The sequence below is a fragment of the Fusarium coffeatum genome (assembly GCF_003316985.1).
Source record: "Fusarium coffeatum strain FIESC_28 chromosome Unknown BRIP53273_contig_33, whole genome shotgun sequence".
In the NCBI taxonomy this organism is placed as follows: Eukaryota; Fungi; Ascomycota; class Sordariomycetes; order Hypocreales; family Nectriaceae; genus Fusarium; species Fusarium coffeatum.
Window position 1 is genome coordinate 230253 of NW_022157830.1, and position 19259 is coordinate 249511.

General features: G+C 49.6%; 3 protein-coding genes across 3 annotated transcripts; 2 read left to right on the forward strand and 1 right to left on the reverse strand.

Moving 5' to 3' along the window:
* Window positions 1-1154: 1154 nt before the first annotated feature.
* On the forward strand, window positions 1155-2660 carry FIESC28_01234 (uncharacterized protein; the record flags this gene model as incomplete). The annotated part of the gene is made up of 1 exon (XM_031155385.1): window positions 1155-2660. One exon carries the CDS (start codon window positions 1155-1157, stop codon window positions 2658-2660), a length of 1506 nt encoding a protein of 501 aa, XP_031020552.1.
* A 773-nt stretch (window positions 2661-3433) lies between these two features.
* FIESC28_01235 (uncharacterized protein) lies at window positions 3434-5075 on the reverse strand (the record flags this gene model as incomplete). The annotated part of the gene is made up of 3 exons (XM_031155386.1): window positions 3434-3625; window positions 3679-4546; window positions 4597-5075. The coding sequence occupies 3 exons, from the start codon at window positions 5073-5075 to the stop codon at window positions 3434-3436; spliced, it is 1539 nt and encodes a 512-aa protein (XP_031020553.1).
* Window positions 5076-10466: 5391 nt separating this feature from the next.
* Window positions 10467-18363, forward strand: FIESC28_01236 (uncharacterized protein; the record flags this gene model as incomplete). Its single annotated transcript, XM_031155387.1, has 12 exons — window positions 10467-10572; window positions 10622-11083; window positions 11135-11352; window positions 11399-11611; window positions 11659-11715; window positions 11765-12035; window positions 12084-12091; window positions 13306-13932; window positions 14462-14562; window positions 14614-15181; window positions 15243-17771; window positions 17824-18363. The coding sequence occupies 12 exons, from the start codon at window positions 10467-10469 to the stop codon at window positions 18361-18363; spliced, it is 5700 nt and encodes a 1899-aa protein (XP_031020554.1).
* Between the last annotated feature and the right edge of the window lie 896 nt (window positions 18364-19259).

A 19259-nucleotide genomic window follows, 5' to 3' on the forward strand; every position in this document is an offset into this window, starting at 1 on the left:
AGCAAGACGACAAAAGTCGATGGTGAACGTCAGAGGTGACGTGACGGAAGTTGGACCGTTATTGGTGGTCGTCGATCGTGGGTGGTGGTAAGTAGTTCTACCTTAGTCGTGGGAGGGGCTGGGGGAGAATGAGACTTGTGACTGCACGCGACGCGGAGCCTGACACGTCCAGAGACAAAGACAATGGGAGGCGAAGGGGGAGGGTAATAGATGATATCAGCACATCAGACAAGATTGGAGGCAGATATTGAAAGAGGAAGAATTGAAAGACAAAAAGCAGATCAAATAATGAACAACAACAAACCCGGTCGTTGTGTTTTTTTGTCGCTTCTCCTGGGCATGGGCTGTCGGGTCCTGGCCTGGGTCTGCGTGCTTTGGATGGAGGGAAACGAGCCAAAGTGAGGGACGGGTCCAAATGACTTTGATTGATGACTTAGCAAAGCAAATGTTGTTGCAGTCGCGCTTGGCACAACAGCGCTATACCTCTCCAGGCCCTTCTGTGAGGGTCTGCCGGGGGGCCTGTCTTCAGTGAGCGCCTTCTATGGCTCGGCACGCTCACTGGGCTGCCCACTGTAAAAAACACCACCAAGCACGGGCCAGTCGCCTACGGCCACTACAGCAACCAGAGGATACTAACGTTACGTCGTGAATCGGGAAATTGGGATCCAGAGACGAGACCAGACAGATAATTTCAGCCTTTTCCCGAAGACGGGTTTTTGGCGCGAGACAAGTTTAGACAGGAAACAATAACAAGACCTAAGACATGGAAGAGGCTTTGTTGTGTGCCCATTACAGCTAACAATTTGAGGACGGAATGCATTAGCAGTGAATCAAAAGGCTTAGACTACACAGACCAACTTTATGCAATCATCCATCTAAGTAGACGTTAACCCTTGTGCGTCACTCTGCCCGCGTGCGTGCATTGAAACATCCACCTATCCAATCTTCCTTTGAGCCTCAAGCCTGCCGCTGTCTCGCGTTTAGCCTCGGCCATCCTGGTCATAATTTTGAGTCTGGCGTCATCATCTAGGTCATCGAGCCATTGACTGCACAATTGCAATTGTTCTAGAGGCTCAATTGATCTGAGAGGCTCCAGTTATCGCCGGAAAGATTTGCGCTTAAGCTCGATTAACTAGAACCTTCATCCCGTCATGATGAAACTTCCTCGAGCTCCATTACGGAGCTTTGGTCCTCGTCTACCCCTCCGAGCTGTCTCTACAAGAAACATATCAACGATAGGACTTACACCGACCAAACCTTACCGAGCGTTGCCTTCAAGTATACCGGTTACCCGCCGAACGTATGCCGTCTCCGCCTCCGATCTCCGATTCGGACAACCCGTCCACGAAACACATCCTCATATCCTAAAAGCCGGCGAGCTTACACCGGGCATTACAGCACAAGAGTACCATGACCGTCGAGCCGCCCTTGCACACTCCATGACAGATGGAAGTGTTGCTGTTCTACATGCCGCATCTTTACAGTACAAGTCCGGTGCTGTCTTCCATGCCTACCGACAAGAGTCCAACTTCCTATATCTTACAGGATGGATGGAAGGAGATGCTATTGCTGTGATCGAAAAGACTGGTCCTAACTATGGCGATTATGTATTCCACATGTTTGCCAAGCCCAAGAATGCGAGGGAAGAACAATGGAACGGATATCGCAATGGAGTCGAGGCAGCAAGAGATATCTTCAATGCTGATGAGGCGCATTCTATTTACGAGGCGGAACTCTTGCTACCCAAGATCCTCGACAAGGCCAAACTCATCTACGCAGACTCACCACCTTCTAAGGGTGGTATTGCTGCCACAGCATCTTGGCTCTGGCGACTAATCTCTGGAAAAGATACTCGACCAACCCGAACACCTCTCTACTCCGTCATGAATAAGCTTCGTGTGGTCAAGAGTGAAGCAGAGGTCGCTAACATGCGAATTGCCGGTCAGATCTCAGGACGGGTCATCACAGACGCAATGCGCCAACCCTGGAAGCGAGAGAAGGATTTACACTGGTTCCTTGACTACAACTTTGCGGTCAATGGCTGCGAGGGCCCGGCTTACATCCCCGTGATAGCTGGCGGTGAAAGAGCAAACTGCATTCACTATACGGTGAACAACAGCACATTCAAAGAGGACGAATTCATCCTCATCGATGCGGGCGGCGAGTACGGGACCTACATCACAGACATATCCCGCACATGGCCAGCTTCCGGCCGCTTCACCCCTGCCCAGCGCGACCTATACCAAGCCGTCCTCAACGTCCAGCGATCCAGTGTCTCGCTCTGCAGGGAAAGTTCTAAGCTCTCACTCGAGGACATTCACAACGTTACGGCGCGGGGTCTTGTTGATCAACTTCGCGCTATTGGATTCGATGTTACAATGGCCAACATCGACCAGCTCTTCCCCCACCATGTAGGCCACTATATCGGTCTTGACGTGCATGACTGCCCTGGCTACAGCCGTCGCGAGACCCTTCGCCGAGGCCACTGCGTCACCATCGAGCCGGGTGTTTACGTCCCCCATGATGACCGATGGCCGGCCGCCTTTCGGGGCATGGGCGTGCGAATCGAAGACAGCGTATGCGTAGACGACGATTCACCTTACATCCTGTCTACGGAAGCGGTGAAAGAGGTTGATGATATTGAAGCGCTACGATCATGACCTGTACTACATTGACATATAAACATACCCATACATAGACATGAGCCTGTATAAAATGTATAGTACAAAAGCTGAGCTGAGCTGAATTCACGATACAACTGTAACGGTAGTTGTGTCACGCTTCATGATCATGACCCACCTGAAATTTTGTTGCTAGGTCTACAATTCTGTTATTGCAGCTCAAGTTGAAAACAAAGGAAAAACGGCGCGTGATAGTTCACGACCGGGATCTCGAATAGGTTAAGCCACAACCGCTGCAGGTGAAATTAAATGCACGTAAGAACTCATACATACATATGATTAATTACTGTTGATCTCCATTCAAATCTGACAGCTTTGTTATGAAAACACCTATTATTTAGGGTAATCAATCGTTCACGAAAACAAAGAAAGGCTCCGCAAACTGTCATGGAGACCCCAGCCTTTGGCGGGTATTGTAAGAATATCACCAAACCGTATCCGGATAATGATTACAACAAACAAGGCACGACGCGCTTACAGAAAGATTGACGGGTGGGTAACAAAAGAATTGTTCTTTAAGGCTTAGAACATCAAAACAAAATAGTCCAAGTTGGTCTAAAGTGCTATAAGGTGACTAGATTATCTCGTCTCTTATGCTCGGCAGCCAACTCTTCTGACACGTTCATGATGGGGTAAAAGCATCACACTATATCAATACAGAAACTAGGTCGTAGTATATACACCACAATTCATCGCTGGGTATATTTATACACTATCCCAAATACGCTTGGAACATAATCATCACGTCTATTCTAACAGAAACCCCTTGGATCAAAGAGCGTCCGGCTGTGGTTCGGCATCAGGAACGGCTGTCGAGCTGATGCACTGAGAAGCTGTTCAAATGCCTGTAGCCGCCGAGCCAACTCTTGATGCTCCTTCATGATAGCCCTATTACGTCTTTCCAAATATTGAATGTACTCTGTTGCCTTTGTTAAAACAGTGCCCTGGGATGTGTTAGCCATTATATCTACGTTGCAGGAGGAAAGCAACTACTAACCTTGCTCACTTTGGGCGCTCGTCCTGAGCTTCCTTCAGCTTCCTCGTTTCCTCCATCTTCTGGTATTGAGTGAAGAGCTGGTACGGCCTCACGCAGTTCCGCAATCTTGTCCTTCAGATTCGTTCGATACTTTCGCTCAATATCGTTATGCGCCGTCCTGTCCCCAGGCTTGAGCTTCTCCTTGCCTTTGATATCAGACGTAGCAGTTGTTGTGCGGGATAGTCCTGGTCTAGAAGAGCTGAGACCAGTCTCGCTCGAAGCCTCTGTCTTGATATCCTGGTTCCGAGATGGCGCCTTCGAGCTGTTGGCAGGCGTAGGTGTCTGCTTCTGGCTGCGGTCGCCGGTTGGTGTCCCAAACAGAGAATCGATGTTGCTGTTAAAGTCGGACATTCCTGTACCAAGACCAGCTCCGAATCCCAGACCAAAGCCGGTGGCAGGCATAAAGCTGGATGACGTCCGACCAGTGTTCATTGCGATAGCAAGAAGTCTCCGTTGCTCGTCGTTGCTAAGAACCTGGTTATTGCCCATACCAGACATTCCCGACATGGTCTGACCGAACCCTGAACTCATGCCTCCTTGAGTACTTCCCATTCCAAAATCGGGCTCCATTCGAAGACCAGGTTCTGGCTTTTCCCAACTGAGCGGTGTCGAGTAAAGACCCTCGCGAGGAGGCACCTCTGGCGGTGGCATGGTCTCAATATTCGATAGATGCTCTTCCAAGCTCATCGAGTCGATTCCTTCTTCATCATCGGATAGGGCATTGTCTAGAGCATTGTCGTCAAAGTACTCGGCACCCTGGAAAGGGGGAGCGGTCGCATAAACACCCGTACCAAGACCCGGTGTTGTTGAGCTCGATCCATATCCCGGGCTTTGTTGCTGATCAGCCTTCTGATTCATCAATACATAGCTTAGACATACCGGTAGTGAGTGTTGGCATTGGTGTTCATGGGGTCATAACGCTTTGAAAAGTCAATTTCGTAACTTCCTGTCCTGTCGGCTTCATCATCATCAAATCGGATCCAGTAGTCCAGGGACTCCAGTGCAGAATCGGTATCGACCTTGGTGCGCTTCCTGTCATGCGCATGTCCTTCTCGCTTCCGTTGTTGTGGGTGATTTCTGGGGTGTCCTCTATTAGGTAGTATCGTACTGTGTGAGCCGGTGTAAGGCGACGGCATAGGGGCCTGGTTGAAGGAGATATCAGACGTTGCTGTCGACTGATAATCGAAAGATGGTCCCCCTTGGTTGCGGGATGCGCCCATGCCACTCTCTAAATCCGCTGGCCTCCATGGTGAAGGCTCATGCTGTTGCTGTTGCTGAGATGATTGGTTGTTCTGATCAACATTATTGAGAGTCTGGTTGTTGGGGACCGCGAAGAAGTTAAGAAGATTAGGGTCCATTGCTAACACGGCATCCCGACCTTAAGGTCGTGTTGGTTGTCGTCCGGGACGAGGGGTCTTGTGTCAGCAACCCGTGCAAGGCTTAAGCCAACTCAATTGGCGATAATGAAGTTGATGCGAAACGATATACCGATCGTAACGGTTAAGAAAGGAACTCTGTTTAATCGAATTGTATATGTAACAAGCGCAATGTTGTCGCGATGATGCTGAGATATGTTGAGGGGCTGGCTGTCAAAGCATATGACAGTGGGTCCGACAACTGGTGGAGGGTAAGACGGGAACGACGAATAATCCTGTACAAGCGATAAAGAAACGCAGAAACTTGAAGAATAAGTCGAAGATGTATCGGTCGTGAGTTTGTGATTCAAAAAGTGAGACAAACTTAGTTGAGGTGGAGTGTCGTCGAGATTGAGGCCAGATCCAGAGAGCTTAAAGGGAGGACACAAAATGGGGTGAGAAGTAGAAGATCGGCAAAAGATGAGTACAGTACAAGATAGCTCCTGTAAGATGGGTCGACAGCGAAGGCGACAAGGCGAACGGGCCAAGAAAGGATGATTTTTGGCGGATTTGCTGTAGATTAATGCGGTAGAGCTTTGACTCTGGCGTGGCGGAAGTATATACTGTATAAGGATGCTGGTATTGGCTTCTGTAAGGTAGCCACAGTGTATTGATTGATGGACTTTACCGCTCAGTTGTCATATAGCGAGATCGAGCGCAAAAACAAATAACGGTCATCGGTTGGTTGCCAAATGAAGGATGAAAGAGTGAAGGGTTTGACGGAGCCCAAAAGGTAAGAGCATCAGTCGATGGATGAACGGACATATGCGGCTCCCAATTCGTTCGTTGGCTGGAAAGAGCCCAGGCCCGGACCGAGAATGAGAACGAGACGAGACGAGAAATGGGAGGGAGTCAATCCTGAGACCGACTGAATAACTACCTAGAGAAACCCGTATTTTTGGTCTTGTGAATCGTCGTATTCGCCGCAGTCAAGAGATCTTGTTTCTTGGGAGGGTCTGATGTCTGATTGATCGATTGAGCCGTTTCTTTGGGACAAGTTGCAACCAACGTTGGGGATAAGAATGGGGGTCTTTCACAAGCCCATACAAATGACTGGTGATATGATGTTTACCAACAAAGTAATCCTCCTCTCCTCTCAACTAATTTTTTTGTTCACTATCCCTTTTTTTCTCCTGCCTGCAAGCGAGCGAGAGAGAGAGTCCGCGGAACTAAGAGCCAGGGGAGGGATGCATGCACAACAAGAGTAGAGCAGAGCAGATTTCTCTCCCACTGCCGGGTCGACGTCGTGATGTTCTTCGGCCGCAATGGCGTGACTTTTACCTCGACAGGACCGTCTTGTGCGGTTCCAGTTCCAGGGGCCCTTGAAGACCCCGGGAGTCCTGGACCGCTGGCGTAGCAAAAATTGGGCGACATCGTATGATGAGCAAGGCTGAGGAGGGGAATTGTACGATGGGCCAAGACCCGTGGCCATTGGCTGACTCGCGCCGACCCGGGCCGCTGTCATTGGCTGTCGGATATTATTGATGGTTGTCATTCGAGAATGTGAAATACAATCAAGGTTTGTTTCTAGTTCCTTAGCAGCTTGTTTTGGGTCTATATCACTCCGTTCATTCCCAGTCAACCCTGAGACTTATCAACCTCGAATGTAGCATCACGTGGCGTGAACATGTACTGTTCCTCTATTAAGCATTGGATGATTTTCGTTTCAGCTGTCACTACGGATACAGTAACAGTAGCGGCTTATTGCCAGCTGGGGGTCTTGGCAACGGTTTCCAACCCACGCGACTCTCAGCCTCGTGCTAGTGACTAGCGATAGCTTCTAGGCTCAGCTGGCAAGCTCTAGCCCTCGTTGAGGCCACTCAAAAAGCCCTGTAAGCTTACTGGTGGTGTGGGGGTTCTCTCATGATCCTTGTTCTGTCTCATATCATGGAACCTTTTCAAGTCAGTGTGCTTATGCTTCTCCTCGCTCTCTCTTGGTGAGGGGCTTTGGAGATCATGATTGTCACTCGACAACAGATTCATACATAATTGTTCTTGAGATGTGCAAACCAGGTTAGGCATGTTCTAATCATGCTCATCTGTATTTGTGTGAATGTTAGCCGACTTCCATGCATGATCGCTTGTTCTTCAGCCGCAGCTTAATATCAAGTTTAATATCCGCACCCGGTCGGATTTAGGTTTAGGGTATTCAGCGGCCAACGGTCCATGCTCCTAGCTCAACTGTCACGACGACCTCAAAAGATGTCTTTTTCGACTTCTCCCATACGTCCAATTGTGATAAAATGATCAAGCCATAGGGATTTTGTACCTTTGGCCTCTTTTTACAGGCCGGGTCTGTATTAGTAACTGCAACTATCTGAACAGAACATGCTGTGTGTCCAGGTCGTTCACTGTCACCGTTTCCAATGGCTGATCCACACATGTTAATTGCAGATACCTTGACGATAAATATATGGCTACCAGACTTCACCTATAAGTTGCCAGATATGGTTCTCAAAGTATCCGCATGGTGTTTTAGAACCGCAGTTATACTTATGCATGCAAAACCCTAAAGATATGCTAAATTTCAATGCTAGGAGAACAACCGAAAGATATAGAAAGCAATGCTCTAGTAATCAATTTTCTGATAATGTTATTCTTTCTCCAACAGGTCGCCAAGTTCGACGTTCTCCAAGCCTCGCGACAAACACCGATGCGTTCTCTAGTCCGGCCATCATCTATGCTATGCTTTCATTATCATTACCCCAGAGGGTGCGTTCTGCGAACTGTTTCCAGTCCGTTTCCTCGACCGAATGCTGTTTCGTTATTTCGGGACCCATGGTTTGGGAAGACTGTCCTTCCTCAAACAGTCTGGGCATTTCTCCTGGTCGTAGACAATATCGTGCTTATGCGAAGGACCCCTGCACCCGTTGAAAACTCTCTGACACCAACGAATGTTAAGAAAACCGATATGCCCGCAAGCAAATTGACGATCCACCTGCATACACATGCTGCTGTATCCGTATGATCTAGGCCCACTGCGCAGTATAGTAGAGCACTGTTGGCTGGGGCAGAGTTCTTCTTCTATCCAAGGTGTTTGATATAATAACCTGCGGCTTGGTGAGTCTCTAGTAACTACACTAGAAAAGCACAAAAGACTCTTCTATAATACGCAGATGACCGATACCTTGCTAGAGTATTCAAAATTTCCGAAGAGTATTTCCTGATTCGAATCCATACGTCTGATATCCTTGCGAACGTCTCGGTCGCAAGAGTCTTCGGCACGGCACTCGGGGGCTGTCTAATAACAGCGCGCACACACGGCCGGCTTGGTGAAAACGAGAGGGCGAAATCGAGTTCGACGAGAAGATGAAGCCGTTGGGTTCAAGATAGATGCCGAGCCGTTTAAAAAACAACCACCAACGGTGGTGGTAGTAGCCGAGCCAGGGGTGTCAACAAAGAGCGGGCAAATCAGATCAGCGATCGTCAAACGAGAGCACCAATGACAAAACAATGACTGCAGCGCGCCCTGGCCATGGGCGCATGTGAGCGCACGCAGCTGCTGGTGCTGGCCTGCATAGAATATCCAGGTCCAGATCCCGACGCAGCTCCAAGGATTATATACCTACGCGCGCGAGGCTGAGGCTTGGGGTATCGTTGGGTCTCGATCGAAGGGGGGTTGTGCCTTTTTTGGGGAAAAAAAGGGCTTGGGGTCACGAAACTGAAGCATTTCACCAGATCGATCGCGATGTGCTTGTGCTTCTAGCCTACTGTACTTAGCCTGTGCCTATCCTGCGTTTGCCTTGGCTGGCACGCACCATGACGTTGGTTCCAATTTCCAGGCGCACGGCTGCTATTTCCTCGATTGATTGGGCTAAATATAATTTTAGCGTCTGCCGAAAGCTATCGTGCTTCCATTCAACCAATGCCCCAATCCCCTAAAAACAAAGCGCCCGGGCCTCCAAGGGCAGCTCTGAATGTCGTCACAGCTGGGACGGAACGGCTCCCTTCCCTTTGATCGGTGGGGGCCGCCCCGTGGAAAAACCTTACGATCGACCTTGCCTTACAGACGAAACTATTGATTCGTAGAATTAGCTCTCGGATCATTTATGGACATTGTTGGCCAATCGGTCAATAGCTCTCATGACTTCCTACCATTTATGGATATCTAAACTTCCAACGTCTTTCCTTCTCCGAGGCGAAGATATGGTGTTGAGATATTCTCAATGAGCCTACCATCGAAGGCATCGTGGTGTCTGAGATCGAGATGAAGAAAAGTTATGTTTCAGATTGTGCACCTTGATTGGATGTTCCAGTAATTCGATCTTGATGTCTTTCAGCTGGAAAGGGGCACTGATTACACTTACGACCGCTTAACTCAACAATATGACATGCATTATGAGTGCGATTCCAATATGAGTCGCAGTGTAAGACATATAAAACGTTGCTTGTTGTACTGCCTGGAATCGCGATTGTACTCAATGTTACACAGGAGTCCCCCGGAAGCATCTCTAATCAACCACTCTCGGGCATCTCTGCCTATTGTTCAAATCCGTAGCTACCACAATCAATAGCGGAGCTAAATTTGACAATAGCTCAGAGCGACCCTGCCATGCTATAGAGAAGTAAAGATGTAATTATTCTTGACCCTTTCTTCAGCAGAACGATGCCCTCCTTTTTTGACAATCTGCACGAAGACAGCCTAGCTGTTCGCCCATGCCCAGGCAGTACAAGTGTCGTATCCTCGGTTGAGGGTCATGAAAAGGAGGCTCGCATCAATATCATAGGTCGTTGTCCGAGTTCAGATGATGGAAGCCAACTTCGACAGCACAATATTCTGTTTAAGCAAAGCTCATCTTATGGCTTTTCAAGGATATAATTCCAGGCAGTAAGAATATCAAGTGCATCATAGAAATAGAAATAAGGTTAAGTTATCGTTCGTTTGCCATTCTGTAGGTGTGTTTGTCAATAAGATGGGATGTATAGAAGGTGATGCAGATAAATTGTTCAATCGACCTGCTCTGTCTAGGCTATTTCCCAAGCTATCATCTAGTTCGGAGCTGTTTGCGCAAAGAGTGCAGAAAAATCCTATGCAAGTGGGTGCTCCTCTTTCAGAAGTTGGAGCATTTCTTTTAGAGAAGGAGCGGGCTGATGCTGCCTTCCACTTACTATCGCACATCGCCTTCCTCGCACACTACCTACCTACCTACCTACCTTCCCACATTACCTTCCTCCCTCCTTCCCTCCCCCACCACTCCGCTTTCATCTTTCCACCAAGTAACCTACCTATCCTCAAAGGCTTCTTCTTTTCTTATTATCTCGAACTTTGATCCAAAGCGGTAACCCTTCAAGACTCCCTATTCAGGTCGCTCATGCTTGATGTCGTCTATCAAGATGCCCTCCAAGCTGACCATCATGCTCTTTTTGGGACTCTCCTTCCTTTCTTTCTTCGCCCGACCGGCCAACTGTTTCTCATGGAGGCCCCATATGCTTTCTAACGGTATAGTGGCATGTTTTGCGTATGCGACCTGAGGTTAACATTATCATAGGAGGGAACCAAGTCACAGTTGAATCATATCGCAAACTTTCAGGCGTCTACAGCACCGCTCTGGAAGAGCTCCAACAGTTGGAGTCGGAGCCTCTTTGTCACCGGATCGCTGCCCGCCAACTCGTGAACAACTGCCATCTTTTGGATGGTCAGAACGAGGCGAAGATACATACTGACAGTGGAAGAGCGGCGCGGGACTTTGTAGACTTCTATGCGGCGAGCCTTGCGATTTGCGACTTGGAACGCGGTAGCTTCACAATTCCAAAATCGTGCTTCAAGTTCCGAGAACCATTCCTGGCTGCGCTTCCTACCCCAACCGTCGCGGAGCTTCACGTCGCGACTAACGAGATTGATGAGTGCCTCGAGGGTCTTGCGCAGTCGGATTCCGCTTGGAACACTTGGGTAAGCTACCGACACAAAGCGCTGAGGTTCTGCGACGCTGCAAGAGTGGACAACCGGAAAGGTCAGTGAAGTTTGAGGACTGTCAAATGAGTCACGCTAACAACTTTGCCAGACGAGGACATCTTCGTTTATCAAAAAATCACCAAGATCCTGGAGAAGCTTACCGACAACATCGAGGCAGATATGGAAGAGCGTTTCCGATCTCTCAACCGAGCTTTCGACGCCACTAGCCAATCTGTTGAGAGTATGGGCCTTCGAGCTAAGCATTTCCAAATGGATATGGAAAAAGCTGGCGCGATCCTGCGAAATGATCTGCGCCATGCGGTTCAGGTATGCAGGTCTTGAACCATATGGAGCAGTGGACTGACGGATACAGGACTCTCGCGATATTGTGAGAAGTGGCCTGGAAGAGGCGCAAACACTTCATGATCTTTTGGAGATTCTCGTACATGCAGTCCAAGAGAGGTCAGACAATATTGCTTCGTCCCAGGAGGTTGCTCTTCGAACAAGTACCCAAAAGCTGAACGATGAGGTTGGACTTCTGATGACAGCACTCGCCGCAGCGGTCACATCCTCACATAGCCAAATAGTAGGTTTCATGCGCCAGCCTTGGGATGAGACTAACGGCTTGACCAGGAACTGGCGGCAGTCAAGAGTGCGGATGTCTTGGAGAAACAGGCCAAGATTGAAGAAGTAAGTTCTTGTCTCCTATATGTTCGAGTGTTGAGCTGATCAGTCATAGGGCATGACCAAACTGGAAGAACTGGCCGACAACCTGGCCCTCAAATATGGCAACCACGAGACTCGATTGGATGAGGCTTTGCAGAAGTCCAACCAGGTACTTGACGTTCTTGAAGAGACCGCCGCTTCAGCTGCCGGGCTTCAGGGATATATGTTCAATGGTCTCGTTTCCTGGCTGTGGCCCTATGTCGTTTGCCCGTTTCTATCACTTGTGATGGGGTCATACAGGCTTGAGCCTTCAGCCGTGCGAAACCTATGGCTCTTCAGTATTGGTAAGTCACCCAGATGCGCTGAGAAATCTGTACCTAACGTCCATTCAGGTGAAGCTGTGGGTATACTTATTTCTAAAGGGACCTATTTCATGGACCTGATCCGCCACAGCACAGTAACTAAAACAACAACGGCTCCAACAACTTCCCAAAGCCTCGCTATTACAGAATGGGAAGTTACCGACAAGCATTTATACTTGTCACGCTGAGTTTCGACATTACTCGTTACATCGAATCAACTCTGTTTCTTTGGAACCTTCTTTTTGCGATTTTCATGGGATGGCGAGCATTGCTGGTAGCACCGGGCTTATGAAAGGGACGGTTCTTCACGAGACCTTGGGCTCATATTTATGACCTATCTTTTGCACACGGAATTTCGGGATGGGTTGCAAATTAAATCGGGCATAGGCATACATGACGGGCGTACCAAACATGCTGAGACTATTGGGTGGCGCTTATAACATATCGAGTTTCTTTGGCATGCCTCAGGAGTTTTCATAGATTTGATACCAATGGGTGCTCTCTTTCATCATATGGCCCGTCTTGCCATTTCCGGCATCGGAGAATTGATTGCCCCTATGAACCAATTTTGATTTACAAGACAGAGCCTTGCCCCACTTGGCAGTTCAGTCTTGTCATGGCAGGGAATGGGGAGAAAAAAAAAGATGCAGGTGCCCGTGTAACCGAACCTATATGCGAATAGGATGCACGTATGAGAAAAGAAGCGACTTTGACGAGAAATTGTGCCGGTACAGACCGTAGTCATGTTTACACAAGTTTCATCATCGAACAACAAGGCTGAGTGGAAAAAGATAAGATAAGGAGACACAGCGAATCAATTCCGCCGCGACGCCCCACTTTGCTATCACCACGTGATCGTGTCAATACAATCGGCGTCACCCTAGCCGCAGGAAGCTCGCAACATTTGTACGCAGCTAGGTTTTACACACGACGAAGCACCCCTCGTCAACAACTATTTCAGCCTTCGTGTCTTTATCATTCTCATTACTGTTCTTGCGCGAACTCGTCTCCATGTAGAGTTCTACCGGCGATAGCCTTATTCTACCTGGTGTAAGTCTTTGCATTGAGGATGTCGCGAATCATCCTTCTGTTCTCCTGATCTCTGGGCGTCGCTTGTCGCCCACGCGCACAACACCCACGATCTATTTGTCTTGCCGTGATACTCTTTACCAAAGCCCTTGGGATTTTGAATTTGAAACAATACGGTGCACATCATCAATTAGAATGTTCTGCTAACGCTTCAGTTGTTTAGAACAGCATGAACAGCCAGAATCTTGGCCCTGCAGGATACGATCGAGACCGCGAAATGGACGACAGACACCGAGCTTTACAACAACGCGAGGAGATGGCCCGTCGGGACCAAGAGCGAGAACGAGAACGTGAGCGCGATCGTGAGCGCGACCGGGACCGAGAGTCCAACGAACGATACCAATCAACACCTCACCATAGCAGCGCTGGTTCCATTCCCATCCACCAGCCTGTCGCGTCGCGGATTTCCGGTGCAATCCACAGCCCTGGGGGACTGCTCGCAAACCATAACGGGAACCCTCAGATGCCCCTCAGTACTTCATCAGGTGGTCCTCTAGCCGCCTTTGGAGGACCCCTACAAAACGAACACAATCGACCGGTCCAACACGGTGGACCGAATAACGGCAACACTCAACCTCAAATGTTTGCTCCGATGCCGCATGCGACTGGACCGCCCTCGACACAGGCTGCTGCCAATAGCGTGGCAGCTGTCTTTGGCGGTCCTCTACAGCAACAGCCTCAGGAGGGCCAACGAGGGGCTCAGCAGGGCGCGCCATTCAACCCAGGAGCTACATCAGCAGCTCATCAACTTCCTGGAGGTATTACCCAAGGCCAGCAGCCTATTCTTAATGTAAGTAAAATTTGTTCGTAATTGGTTGTTGGAGAAAACGGGTTGTCGTCACTGGAGGGGCAGCGGCACTGGCAGCCGTTTGCGCACCCGGCAGCCACCCGCCAGGTTTGCTTTTACGACCTGGTGATACGACAGCGCGGGCCACTGCCAAAGGATGCGCAACCTTTCCATCCTCCACCCTCTTGGCCCCATGCAGCTGAGCTTCAATCATCCCCCATTCGGACCTTTCCAAATGCCCCGCCAGATCTTGTGTATTACACATCACCTTGGGCATTCGGTTTGTGGCGCACCCGCTTCCTTATTGCGATAGGATTCGTTTGCCGAACATGGAGGCTCATGCTCTCCTGGCGAGCCTTCCGGCAAAACCAGGAAACCTCGTTGGCATTTTCAACTACGAGGGGGAGGGCATGGTGCTCCTTCATGGTCAAGAAGCTGGGCTCTCTGCTTCATTTCCATTCGTCAATGTAGCAATTATCTTCGTTAACACCGCTTACTATCTACTGGTCGCTAATTACTTCTCTTTCGCTAGGATGCTCTCACCTATCTCGACCAGGTTAAAGTCCAGTTCCACGATCAACCAGATGTTTACAACCGATTCCTTGATATTATGAAAGACTTCAAGAGCCAGGCGTATGCCTCCCTTTGGATCTAGTGATTGGAAGTCAGCTAACAGGGGCACAGTATTGATACTCCGGGCGTCATAAACCGAGTGTCGGAGCTCTTCGCCGGGCACCCGAATCTTATCCAAGGGTTTAATACTTTTTTGCCTCCTGGCTATCGTATCGAGTGCGGCGCGGGCAACGATCCCAATACAATCCGAGTTACTACACCTATGGGAACCACGGTCCAGTCTATCACTGGACGCGGAAACCAGGATGGCCACGGTCCTGCAGCTAACCAGCCTTTGTTCCCGGAGCGGGGTGGACAATGGCAGCAGCAGCAGCAGAGACCTCAGCATAGTATCGAGAGCCCAGAGGCCCAGTTCAGTACTCCAGTGCAGAATGGTGCGAGTCTCTTTGTACAAGCTGCGGCCCACAATGCTGCGTTCAACGAAAGCAATCAGTCCGGTCAGCGACGGGCTCTGCCTCAAGGTAGCGCGGCTCCTGCTGATGGTCCCAATGCTCGTCAAGCATTAACACCCACCCCAGGACAAGCTGCAGTCAACGGCAATGCGGCGAACCAGGCAAACATGGAACGCCGAGGACCAGTTGAATTCAACCACGCCATTAGCTACGTGAATAAGATCAAGGTAAAACCCACTGCTCGGAATAGTTTCTGTCTAAGCGTCGGATGTACTAATCATGGCAAAGAACCGCTTCCAGGACAAGCCTGAGATTTATAAACAATTTCTTGAGATACTCCAAACATACCAGCGCGAACAAAAGCCCATCCAGGACGTATACGCGCAGGTAACTACTTTATTTAATTCAGCTCCCGACCTTCTCGAAGACTTCAAGCAATTCCTACCAGAATCTGCTGGCCAGGCTAAGCAAACCCCTAACCGAATGGAAGACGGACCTCCGTCCGGTCCCAACCAGACACCTCAGCCTGCCATGAGAGATGGACAGAAGATGCCTCCGCTTGGTAGCTTTGCACCACCTGCTAGTGCCACCAAGGATAATAAAAAGCGCCCACGAGCTGACAAACAGGCTGCCCAGCCTGCAACTGTCCTCGCGGAGGCGACTGCAGCAGCGCGCCTTGCGCCTCCTGCTGTGAACGGTAACAAGAGACCTAAATTCAACCATGCAAGACCACTTGGTGACACCTCAGCAGTCGAACCGACATTGACGCCTGTCATGCCGGAGCCTTACCCTGCCAGGTCCTCTTCAACAACGAACCAAGAGGAAATCGCCTTCTTTGAGCGGGTCAAGAAGTACCTCAGCAACAGGTCGTCAATGAACGAGTTTCTGAAACTCTGCAATCTCTTCAGCCAGAACATCATCGACCGTAACACGTTATTCCATAAGGGTGCACTTTTCATCGGTGCCAACCCTGACCTGATGACCTTCTGGAAGACCTTTGTAGGTGTCGACACTCAAGACGTTATTATTGACAACCGTCCCGCGCCTCCGACAGACAAGGTGTCTCTCAGTAACTGCCGAGGGTATGGGCCTAGTTATCGATTACTTCCTAAGCGGGAACGCCTTAAGCCCTGCAGTGGTCGTGACGAGCTGTGCAACTCTGTGTTGAACGACGAGTGGGCTTCTCACCCTACCTGGGCGTCCGAAGACAGCGGTTTTGTTGCTCATAGAAAGAATCAGTTCGAAGAAGGCCTTCACCGTATTGAGGAGGAGCGCCACGACTACGATTTCAATATTGAAGCTAACCTCAAGTGTATCCAACTCTTGGAGCCTATCGCACAACAGATGCTCGCAATGTCTGCCCCCGAAAGGGAGACCTTCCAAATGCCCGTTGCTCTCGCAGGTCAAAGCACATCCATTTTCAAGCGTATATGCAAGAAAATCTATGGTGATCGAGGTATTGACGTCGTCAACGATATGTTCACTCATCCTTTCGACGTTGTGCCTGTTCTGTTGGCCCGTATGAAGCAGAAGGACGAGGAATGGCGATTCTCTCAACGTGAGTGGGAGAAGGTTTGGCATGCTCAGACCGAGAACATGCACCTCAAGAGTTTGGATCACATGGGTATCCTGGTTAAGCAAAACGACAAGCGACATCTCACCGCAAAGCATCTTGTCGACGTCATCAAGACAAAGCACGAGGAGCAGCGCCGTGAACGATCATTGAAGGGCGGAATCCCTCGCCATCAGTTCAGCTGGGACTTTAGCGACAAGGATACCATCATTGATCTGCTACGCCTAATGATGCTGTACAGCTTGCACAATGGTCAGCACAGCAGCCAGGAGAAGGAGCGCATTCTCGAATTCTTCGAGTCTTTTATCCCTATGTTCTTTGACATCCCTGAGGATAGCATACAGGACAAGCTCCCCAAGATGCAGCCAGACTCTGGCGAAGAAGAAGTCGAGGATCATACACCTGCGGAGCTTACAAACGGTCGTACTCGACGTAACGGTCGCAAGGGTGATCTCCTCCGAGGAGTTCTCGACCCTGGTCGCAACGGCAGCAAACAACCCCGCGGCAACAAGGAGGATAGCACTCCCGGAAGTAAGGAGACTACCCCTGATGTCACCTCCGCGAACGAAGAGGAAATGCCTGACGCCTCAGAGGACGCCGCCAACACAGAGGTTTCTAACGATCGCTGGATGCCCAACGTTCCCAAACCCGTCGTTGTTGGCGAGAGCGACGCTATTCTGAGTTCGGATGGTGAGCTGAAGGCCGATGGCTTCTTCACTCGTCCATGGTACAACTTCTTCTGCAACCAAACTTTGTTTGTTTTCTTCAGCATTTTCCAGACTCTGTATAGACGTCTTCAAGATCTCAAGGAGGCTAAGGATGTGGTCGCCAAGGAGGTTGAACGTCTCAACAAACAGAAACCTGCCCGGGACATTGGTTTCACAGAGAACCACATGAAGTTCTTCGACACCAACGATGACTCTGATAGCTACTGGCCCAAGACCCTTGAGCTAATCGAGGAATACATCTCAGGCGATGTGGACGAGAGTCGTTATCAGGATGTCATGCGACATTACTACCTCAAGACTGGATGGAAGGTGTATACGATCCAGGATCTATTGAAAACTCTTTGCCGTCTCGCTCTCACCTGCAGTAGCACAGACGCCAAGGAGAAGACTCCCGATCTGATTGCTCAGTACCAGGCCAGTCGTGAACGAGAAGAGACAAGTTTCCAGACCGAGATCAGTGCTCGCAAGTTCGCAGAGAAGTGTGTCAAGGACGGAGATATCTTTGTGATATGCTGGGTAAGTCAAAACATCTTGTTTTTCATGTGCATATCAGTAACACGAATTTTAGCTACCTGCCAAGTCTGAGGCTACCGTACGATGGCTTCAACGGGAGGAGACAACATTCTATATGGATGAGATGCAGTTGCGCGAGCGCTGGCAATACTATATCTCGTCCTTCATTCGGGTCGAGCCCACCGAGGGAGTTCCTAGATCGAAGCTCCAGAAGGTGGTGCTCTCCCGCAACCTTCCATCTGCCGATACCGATAATGACGACGATGCTATTCCCAAGCCTGTGTCCTATAAGGAGAACCTGACGATCAGCATTTGCCTTAAGAGTTCAAAGATGGTCTGGGCTCCTGGAACTTCGGAATACGTCGTTTACGACCAGGCTCCCAAGTCGGCTGAGCAACGCCAACAGCGTGAGAAGTTCACCCGGGCTCTGAGCACACACCGAGAGAACAAGCTTCTCGAGAAGTGGGTGCACAACCCAGCATGGACGAAGGATCTCAGCCCAGAGGAGGTTCAGGAACAAAACAAGAACTTCCGCAAGTGGATGGATGATGGCGTCGTTCCGCCCAGCGCTACTGAAGATGTGGAGATGGACTAGCCCTCTAACTCCCAACAGCAGCAGGAGCCGGAACAACAGCGCGACGAAGAGGTCGTGATTACATCAGTTCCACAGCCCATCCTGAAGCTTAACGGTAAGGCACCACGAAAGAGGTCTGCGGACAAGATTCTTAGTCCGCCAGCGAAGAAGTCACGATTCAGTCCCCGTCTTGCCAGGGGCTGAACAGAGAGCATGAGTAAGAGGTCAAAGTAGGGGGGAGCATACTTCCAAGGGAGCAAAGCGAGAAGGGAGTGCTTGTATCACATCAGCGTTTTTACTGCTTTCAGTTATTTGTCCAATTGTTCATTTAGTGCTTTTCTTCTAGTTTTTTGGAATTTCTTAAAAGGCGACGGGGGACGCGGACTCGGAATGTATGCCGTTACATCAGTGTCTTTCTTATAGGGAAAGCTCGTTATGATTATTTTGAGGGAGGTTCGCAACTCCTTTTGGCCTGTACTCTAGACACTAACTATATAACTAAGAACGCCATGATTGATAATACCAAAACGCGCCTGATTTTTTATATGAGAGTTCTGTGTCTGTGATTGTGAGCTGAGTTTAGATAGGGGTTCAACCGTACAGCTGTTTCCATGTCGCACCCAGCCAGGTTGGCAACAGAGGAACTGTCCTCTAAGGCTTGTGATGCTGAAATAAGGTAAATTGAGTGCTGGTCCGAATTAGAGTAAAGTGATTAAATTATTTCGTTTTCTTATGCTTTTAGCGGCTAATTCCTTTTGGCACAGCTAAGCCTCAGCCGCAAACTGTACGAAGCTTTTGAGGGCTGTGGAATCTGCTGAGCTGGAGATGGAGGATTAGCGAACACTGGGAGCATCCATAAGAATCAGTGCTCACTCACCAGCTCTCATGCTGTCCCAGAACGTAGCTCTTTCGCTCTC